The sequence below is a fragment of the Crocodylus porosus genome, unplaced genomic scaffold (assembly GCF_001723895.1).
Source record: "Crocodylus porosus isolate Cpor-Errol unplaced genomic scaffold, CroPor_comp1, whole genome shotgun sequence".
Taxonomy (NCBI): domain Eukaryota; kingdom Metazoa; phylum Chordata; order Crocodylia; family Crocodylidae; genus Crocodylus; species Crocodylus porosus.
Genome location: NW_017728927.1, coordinates 4,450,824 through 4,460,302, shown reverse-complemented (window position 1 = coordinate 4,460,302; position 9,479 = coordinate 4,450,824). Strand labels below are relative to the sequence as shown.

The 9,479-nt window shown below is 43.0% G+C and overlaps 1 protein-coding gene across 2 annotated transcripts in view; it reads right to left on the bottom strand.

Annotated features, from left to right (window-relative positions):
• MYH11 (myosin heavy chain 11) overlaps nt 1–9,479 on the bottom strand; it is an 88,952-nt gene that overhangs the window by 46,056 nt on the left and 33,417 nt on the right. For both annotated transcript variants that reach the window (XM_019541793.1, XM_019541792.1), the window contains exon 5: nt 1,353–1,455. In XM_019541793.1, the coding sequence (XP_019397338.1) occupies nt 1,353–1,455 (103 nt within the window). The remainder of the gene's footprint in view (nt 1–1,352; nt 1,456–9,479) is intronic.

The window sequence follows — 9,479 nt, the reverse complement described above, 5'->3', positions numbered from 1 at the left end:
CCTCCCCCCCTGCTTGTCGACTGGCTGCTGGGAGATGCCCCACTTCTAGACCAGTCGCCAGGGATACCCTGACCAAAAAAAGTTGAAAGTCCCTGGGCTACGTAGTCATGAACTGTTTTACAACTTCTAATTGTTTTCAAACTAGGCTAGGTTTTAAGTGATGACTTGTGGAAAAGAAAATGGTTCATTTCCCATTTTCTAGCTGCACAATCTATTAGGGTTAGCTCAATTCAGCATTCCTTGAGCAATAACATCTCTTACTGAATCGGGCCTGTTGTGTTATAAATTTGAACTGCTCTTTCTTTTAAAAAAAAAAAAAGAGATCCTGGGTAACATTTTCAAAGTGATCTAGGAGCTTAAGGTCCATGTTTTAAATGGACAGAGGCACTGAAGAGCCTAAGTCCTCCCCGCCCAACACGTTACAGGTATTGCACAGTTAATGGGTTAATTGTGCAATTACCTTAAAACCAGTGACATGTGCAAAGTAGCAATCACACCATAAAAAACTCCAACCAGCTATAAAGTTAGACTTTGAAATGTATACTAACTCTATAACTGGTTGCTATTGAGCTTTAGTTTGCATGTGTAGAAGGGTCTCCCATCTCACAGAAGGTCAATGGGGCTCTTAAGTGTTTTTGCTACTGTTGGACTAATAGGACTAAGTTCCTCAGAGACGGATTTTCTAAGGTATTTATATATCTGACCCCCTCCCCACCACTGAAAACAGCAGGAGTTAAACATTCATATAACTGTAACCATGTTACCCTTAGATGCTTTTGAAAGTTTTAGCCCTTATCAAAGGAGTTAAATTGGAAAAAAGCAGCAAACTCAGAAATATTTAGATGCAAGGATTATTTAAGTAGCAAAATAAACCTGCCAATAAATGTAAAAGAGAACTGGTCAAGGTTTAACTTATATCATCCAGTATTGCTCACATACCTGTTCCTGTTACAACTGGAAAACATTTTATTTAAAGTTCTTTGCAAGCATTTTAGTTGCCAGGGAGGCAAAGGTAAAATAAGGACCCTAACTCCTTGAAGGGCTCAGGCAGTTCCTGCTAGGATATAAATAGCTGATGTACATATGGAAAGCTATGAATATTTCTCTTCTAACAAAGTACATTTTCCTTTGGTGCCCAAAGGGATGTCAAACAAAAGTTTTTTCCATAAACATGGAGCTGTGACATAATTGTGTACTCTTAATATGTCAACTATTTGGCAAGACATGGAAGTAGCAAACATTTTGATCACTTAAACTGCCTTGCAGTTAAGCACAGTCAGCTAAATGCTGCCTTAATAAGCTAAAGAAAGTTCAACTAAAAAGGAAAATTGAATAGGGAAGAGTTCACTTACAGTGATGCTGGTGTCCTTTTTGCCCTTATGAGAGGAAGCAACCACAGCCAGATACTGAATGACCTTTTTGGTGTTTTCTGTTTTACCTGCACCAGATTCCCCTCTAGGGGAGAGAAGAGAAAAAACAAAACAAAGCAAGACAAAAAACAGAAGACTATTAGATTCCCTCTATAATGGGCTGTGTTTGGGATAGTAAAAAAGGGCATGCACACTCCCCCAATCACACTTGGTCTTTCACCTCAGTCTCTCATTTGCCCCAATGTCACCTCAGTTCAGCTTGCCAGGAATGCAATGTCACAGCTACAGCCCTGTTCCTTCTGTATTTTGACTGGACATTGGGCCATTTAAGGCAATCGGTTCTGCATTTTCAAATGACAGTTCATCTTACTTTGGCAGCATTTGAACATTTTATAAATGCAGGGCTGGGTGGGAGAGTAAGTCTGCCAGTATTTTAAGAACAAAATATGTATCATTAACTACAAAATGGAAATAGCCATGTAAAAAAAATCAACAATAAATAATAAGTTGTAACTTCTGTAACTCCAACCTGGAAATAAACTAATCACAAACTCAACTTTTATACAGATTTCAGTTAATATGGGCATGACCCCATTACCATTGAACTGAGTTCAATGGAAACTTAAGTTCAATGGAAACAAAGTTTGACCATCTGGGCCAGACCCTGGCCTCCATTAAGAATGCTATACATTGGGGTTCCCAACCCTTTTGTGCTGAGGACTGGCAAGCCACGGACCAGAAGCGACACCAGACCAGCAAGCCATGGACCAGCAGTGCAGGTGACTGGCATACTGTGGGAAGGTAGCCAACCATTTTTATAGTCAGTATAAAAAAGGGTTGGCTGCCAGTCCACAGTATGCCGGCCACTTCCAGTCCACAGTTTGCCGGTCCACGGTCACTTCTGGTCCAGCAGCCAGCCCTCCTGTGGACTGGCAGCCAACTCTTCGCAGCTCAGTACCAGGCCATGGCCCAGGGGTCGGGAACCCCTGCTGTATATCACTTGCAAATAAAAAAAATTTTTTGCAAACGTCTAATAAAAGATATCACCTCTACCATGAGTTCTGATTCTTTCTACCTCTAGACCAATACAACTACAACCTGGATACCTGGCACATTACTTTTGAGTGACAAGATTCCCGGTGTGGGGAAACCCCCATCTGGCCTAGAGCCGGGATCCCTGTTCCACTCTGTAGCAAATGGCTCAATAAAAATGGCTATGTGGGAACCAGCCTGGGATCTGGAAGTTGAGCTTGGCTCTTTCTGATGCCCTGGTAATAAAGATTTTGCGTGCTAAATATTCAAGACATTTCTCTGTCTAATTGGCATAAAAGGTTCAACAAGAGGCACATTTGGCTCTACAATCAAAATTCTATGCCTGCTGGAACAACACAGTGCTATAGAGAGACGTGAGACTACAAAACCGGTTCCCTCAGAGCTAGCTTGGGTAATGGAAGTAATATAGTTATATTTACATGACACTCTACCCAGGCTAATTAGCCTTGCTGAGCTGCAGGGTAAATTAGCTTAGGCCTTGTTAGTCTCTGGTGCCTGAGTTAGCTTCTTTAAGGCGACTTTAGGCATCTAGATTTAACAGATTTTCATAGATTTCATAGAAGTTAGGGCTGGAAGGGAAGTCAGATGAACCCAGCAAGGTGAGCATCCAGGCGTTATTCAGAGTAGGTGCTTGCACCACTTCTGCAGGGAGTCTATTCCAGATTCTGGAGACTCAGATAGTAAAGAAGTTTTTCCTTATGTCTAGTCTAAAACGGTCTTCCAACAGTTTGTGACCGTTAGACCTTGTCTTCCCTTGGGATGCCCTGGTGAATCGACGTTCTCCCCATTTCTGACTCACACACCTTATATACTTAAAGGCTGTCATCAAGTCCCCCTTGAGCCTTCTCTTCTCCAGGCTGAAGAGTCCCATGTCTCTCAGCCTCTGTATTGTGCCATGAAGGAATACTCTTAATACATTTTTATAAGGGGCTTAAAGATGCATGAGCTAGAAAAGAACACAGCTCAATCTTCCCGGCACTGTTGGGCTAGTAATCAAAAACATTAAACATATCCTTTTGCCACTAAACTATGCCCACCTGACTTTTAAATTCAGTACTATAGGGATTGATCTGAATGAGAAGGTAATAAGGTCACTTTTCAGAATTGATACACACTAAAAGCCTTGTTCTCCCTTCACTAAGCACAATGTAATATTGTCTCACTTTTTCTAAATTCTTTTAGCCCAGAATTTTCATGTCAGTGTTCTTTTAGCTTTGAAGTCCAAGTGAATGTTATTTATGCTTATGCCTTTCACCGTACTGGGTCAATGCTGTGCAAAGGGAACTTTTTCTAAATGAGAATCAGGCCCCTCTGTCTCTGCGTTAAGTGGATGGGGAAAAAAGAACAATACATTAAAAAGTCCCACTGAAATGTAGCTTGATCCTTTGAAACTGAAACTATTTAACTGGATGCATTAACGCTCTGCTCTTTTTCCTAATTAGGAAATATTGGAGTTAATTTTCTCTACCAAGAGAGCAGTGATAAGTGGGCATAAAAATCTGAGTAAAATCAGAGAAAGATTTTTAAATGGGATGACATTGATTAAACCTTAGCAAGTCAGAAACGATTCCTTCCTAGGTACTACATGATGAGAATTGCTCCTCCTGGTTTTCAGAAGTTTAACAAAATTAATTAGGCCCAACAGCTTTCATTGCACTGGACTCAAGTTAGTTTGGACAGTTAAAGGATAGACTCATCCCTGTTTGAACTTCAGAGCTGAAACATTTCCATGTTTTATTGATAAAAATTAAGTGTCCTGGGAAGCATTCCAAACTAAGCACACTAATTTGAAGACATTTGCGTACAAAGTTTTCAAATAAATCTACCTTACAACTTTGCTTCTTTGGAAAAATAAAAACTTTCTTCATACAAACTCGGGGCTTTGAACTGTTCCATTTTATGAAAGGTTATTTGCAGTTCATCACTACATGAATTGCATTTCCTTTCTCCCAGGGCAACAGTGCCCATCACTTGGCTTTCTCCTAAATCCCTGTGAATATTACCATATATGGCATCATTTTGCTTGTAATTATCTTACCATACTGCAATGCTTAAGTTACTTAAGATTTTGCTGCGCTTGCTCTCCTTAACCCTTTTCTCCACAAACCCGGGTAGTTTTCCTCTTTTCTGCAGATGCACTGCGAGACGTGTTTACTTTATTTGGAAATGGACAATGAAAAGTTAAGCCTGCTTCTAAATATCAAATGCTTTCACATGTAATGAAAAACAGATAGGATGGCAGAAGCTAGAAATGGCTTAAAGACCTACAGAAACATCAGTCAAGTCTCCTGATAGCGGAAGAAGTATTAGATCTTTGCTAGACCGCCAAGAAGACAGGCAGGTCTGGTATACTGCTATCCATTAAACAAAGCCAGCATCATCATGGCCTTTTGACTCTTTGATAAAATCATTAGATTAAAATTTACGGGCAAACAAAATGGCTTAGATTTAACCCCTCCTAATGTCTGTGTCCACAGGGTGTCCAGTGAGGGTAAAGTTATATGTTACACCTAGACCAGAGGTTCCCAGACTTTTTCTTATTGTGTACCCCCTTCCAGATTTACAAGTTGCTTGCATACCCCATACCAGCATGTTTTATATTTTAACCCCTTAAATGCCATGTATTATTACAATGAAAATTAAGTCCACTGTTACACAGTTTCTCCCGCATGCCCTCCAGAGAGGTCTTGCCCCCCAGGGGTATGTGAACCACAGTTTGGGAACCCCTGACTTAGACCACACTAAATCTGTGGAATGATTTAGTGGTGTAACAGAATATGTTGTAAGCAGTTGTGCATTAAGGGTTAATACCTTCTTTTTGCCTGCATAGGTCTGATTTGCCCCTAGACAGCTGGTGAAGAGTAGGTAGGAGCCAGGAAGCTTACGCTTAATTCCTGCTCTAAGGGGTGAGGGAGGAGGGACTGGGGAGCTGGAAGCGGTGAATCCTGGGATTCTGCAAGACTGCAAATTGCTCATTTATCTCTGGGCACACTGAAATTACCCCAGCCTAAGGTAGGTAGTATTGTCCAGAAGTGCCTGAAGTGGTGTAACGTTGAGATGCTCAGAGGATACCTCGTATGAGTTAATAAGCTTTAATGTGTGGGCACTTGTATTTTAAGTTCCCTTAATATGGTCTAAACATAAAGTGTAACTTCACTCTAAATCCTGTTGCTACAACCCACTGAAATAGCGGTGGACAATTCTTGCATGTTGTTCTTCCGGGTGCTACTAAGCTAAAGCAGAATAGCACAACACTGCTCATGCAGACTTGCCCCAAAGAGCCACCTTCGAGAATCACTAGTTCTGGAATACAAAAACCACACTCTGTTGCTAGACAGTGTCCCTGTGTGAACAGAGAAATTCATTGCAACCATGTCTTTCCCTTAGCTCTCTCCCCTCTTCAGTCAATGTAATCATCAGTCACTTACTCTACCCCAAGAACCTGGGCATTGTATCCCCAGTTCTATTTTTCCAGGCAGCCCATTTTTTGATAAGTATCTTTCATTAAGTATTTCTTGAACAATTAAGGCTTATGACCTATCTGCCCCTTTCTTCTGAGGACCTGTACCAGGCAAAAATAAGCATGCCCTATTGTGGGCTATCCGTTTCCAGAACCCATCACCCAAAGTCCCGTCACCTCTCATCTCATCTTGGTCATGGAAAACTAAACACATTATTTGCGTGTCTGATACATTCTGACATCATAAATCCCAATTCTTCATAGGAATGGGGATAACACAATAATTGCAACTGCAAAAATTTAGCAACCCTAATTTGCTCAAGACAGTACCCAAATCATAAGTCTAAGGAATACACATTTTTAATCAACCTGTCATACATATTCTTTCTTCTCAGTGAATTCTTTTCTTGCCAGAGTAAAACATCACTTAGATTCTCATTATCAAAAGGTCCCATTCCCTAATTGTTTAGTGTGGCTAAAACTTCCTTCCTCTCTAAGCCATTCTTTCATTTCCTTTTTCCAGTAGGAACCAAGTCTTATATTCCCTAGTTTTCATCTGTATTCTAGGTCCTTTATAGGACCTAGGACCACTCCAGCAGCTGTACTGCACTCACTTCTCCCTTGCTGAGGATTACACTGGCCCAAATGGGTTCCCACAAAATTGCAGGTCCAGTATAACAGCCCAGAGCCTCTGGGGAGAGAGGTGAACTGGGACCTAGCTAGGGTCCTCTGCGCTCTGGATTAGAGCTGGGTCAAAGAGTGCGTTCAATGAAAAATGCAGATGAGGAGAGGGGGGAATAGTAATGGTGGAAAAACAGGAAAGAGTATTTGAAAAAATGTCAATGGAAAACATGATTTTTTTTCACTTTTCAGTTTTGCTCTTGAGCTGAAAAATCTCCCACCTGCACTGCTCTGTTATGGATAAACTGTCACTGCAGAAAGCCTCTTAGTCGGAGCAGTTCAAGGGTTTTCTAAATGACACTGAGGTGTGACTGGCTCCCTGCTCAGAATATGAGGTGTGCAAAGGCATGAACGCCGCGTGCCCCTGGAGGCTGGAGGGACATGGCAGGAGTGTGGCGGTGGCAAGCAGTGAGCTCCTGCAGGCGGCCGCAGAGCTGTTGGTGGCAGGGGTGGAGGTGTGGTAGAGCATTGACCAGCAGTCGATGACCACTCGCAAGTGCTGCCAGAAGCACTGGGGGCAGCCAGCAGCAATCACGGACCGCCCATGGACTCTGTCGCTGGCATTGGCGGCAGCGACCTTCTGCAGGTGCCGCAGCAGTGTTGCCTTTTCGCAGGGGGTGCACTGCCATGCTCAGGGGGTGCACGTGCGTCCCCTACACATTGCCAGTGTGCAAAGGTAATGTGTAATGACCAAGCCTGGCACTGAGAGGCACAACCTGGTTTGCTGAAACTATCAGGGCAAAGCTTGCTAAAGAGACCTTCTATAGTCAGAGCAGCTTCAATGCAGAGCTCCAACCCCAGCGCTGGAATTGCACGGTTGTGGGAGAGAAGCCAGGCAGAAGAGCTTGCCAGCACTGGCTTTTGACTTTGAAGAGCAGAGACAGCAACCAGGCCTGGTAAGAAGAGAACGCTCTGTGGGTTGCTGAAGGGGCTGTTTGGGTGGTGGGCACTCTGCAATCTGAGGTGTCCTGGGTGGCTCTCCTAGTATGTGTATGGAGGGGGTGGCAAGGGTAGGGGCAATACGGGGTTCTGCGGGGTCTGCCACTCGATAGAACAGCCCTGTGGTGAGTAGGGGAGGAAGAGAGGCCACAGCCCCGCTCTAGCCCTCTCTCTCCCCCCCACCTATTTTGGGAACTGACTGTAGGTGCGTAAATAGACTGGAAAATGCACTAGATCTGTAATGGAATATATTCAAAGTAAACACAGTTATAAAATAGTAAGTTGAACTGGAACAGTAACATGGCTCAGAGTCTCATAGTGCTCATTACAGTGTGTGCTGAATGGTTCTGTCTGTGGTTAATAATACATAGCTGCTTTCTTTAAAATCCCTTGTTTTCACAAGTCCATAACTTCTCAAACATCTACATATTTAAACATTTTTTCCATGTTTTGGAAAAATGTGGTAGAAACATGAAGGGGATTATTTAATTTGAGCAAAGCCCCTTTATCCAGTCCTGAGGTCTAGAATAGCAAAGTATGCAATCTAATAGTGCCCTGTGACCAGTGGGGTCCCTCAAGGCTCTGTCCTTGGACCCACATTGTTCAACATCTTCATTAATGATGTGGACATTGGAGTCAGAAGTGGACTGGCCAAGTTCACCGATGACACCAAACTTTGGGGCAAAGCATCTGCACCAGAAGACAGGAGGGCGATCCAGGCTGACCTGGACAGGCTCAGCAAATGGGCGGACGAGAACCTGATGGTGTTTAACACTTAAAAATCCCAGGTTCTCCACCTTGGAAGGAAAAACCTGCAGCATCTTTATAGGCTTGGCAGTGCTACGCTGGCTAGCACTACGGATGAAAGGGACTTGGGGGTCATCACTGACCACAAGATGAGCCATCAGTGTGATGCTGCCTCCAGCCATATGGGCAGAATGCTCTTGTGGGTTACTGCTAAGACCCAAGGGCTGCTGCATCTGCCACCAAATTCTGAGCTTTGGGTCTTTGCTCACCATACAAAACTGCAGCAGTTGTGGGGCCAGGGAAGGGTCAGCTTGACTCTTGGCAGTAATACATCTCTCATAGGTCCTGCCCCTTCTCTGCTCTGTGTGGCCAGAAGCTATTCTTTTTGGCAACACATACTGGATACCGTCTTCTGATGAAGCAGCATTGCTGTTGGACTTTATTACATTTACATTTTGTGAATTGCTACACTTTAGCCTGTGCAATCTTAAAAGTGAACTTCATGTATTTGATCTTTTACAGCAAGTACAGATTCAAAAACAAACATATCATAATATATCTGATGTATTTATTTTTAGCTGCCAGAAGTGTTATCTAACAGTCTGGGAACTCCTTAGCACCATAATTATTTTCAAAAAATTAAGTTAAAAATATTGTTGTTTGAAAACATTACAAAGGTTGAGTTAAGCCAAATGAGATAATCTTTAGACCTTTGGGGGACAGTCTTTCCCTGTGTGCTTTTATTGTTATGATATGGTATTTACAAACTAGGGGACAGAAAAGTGTCTGAACTCTGATACCAATGCTTTGATCTACGACCAAATGCACTGTTCAGCAGGTCACTGCTCACTCCAACCAACAGTGCCAGAGAAAAGAGCAATGCCTTAAAATGGAGTTGCATTAAAACTTATGAAAATAACAGCAGATCTAACACACAGAGGAAAAACGCATCTGTTTTCCACGAACTGGGTATTCTTCTAGGGCTTATTCTGTATACAGGGCATGGTGTGCTGCTTTGTCAGGGAAAGGATGAAAATAGGGACCAGAACACTGGCTGTAGGGCCCATGCAGACATCAGGGATATGGAGCTCCTTTGGAAAATGCCTGTGGTCCCAAGACAGGCTCTTCAGAGAGGTGGTGGGGTCAAGCATAGGTGGAGGAAGAAAAGATTATTTGTGGGGGATGAGTGTGCGTGCACCCCCCAGCAGATAAATCTGTGGGGGAAGGGG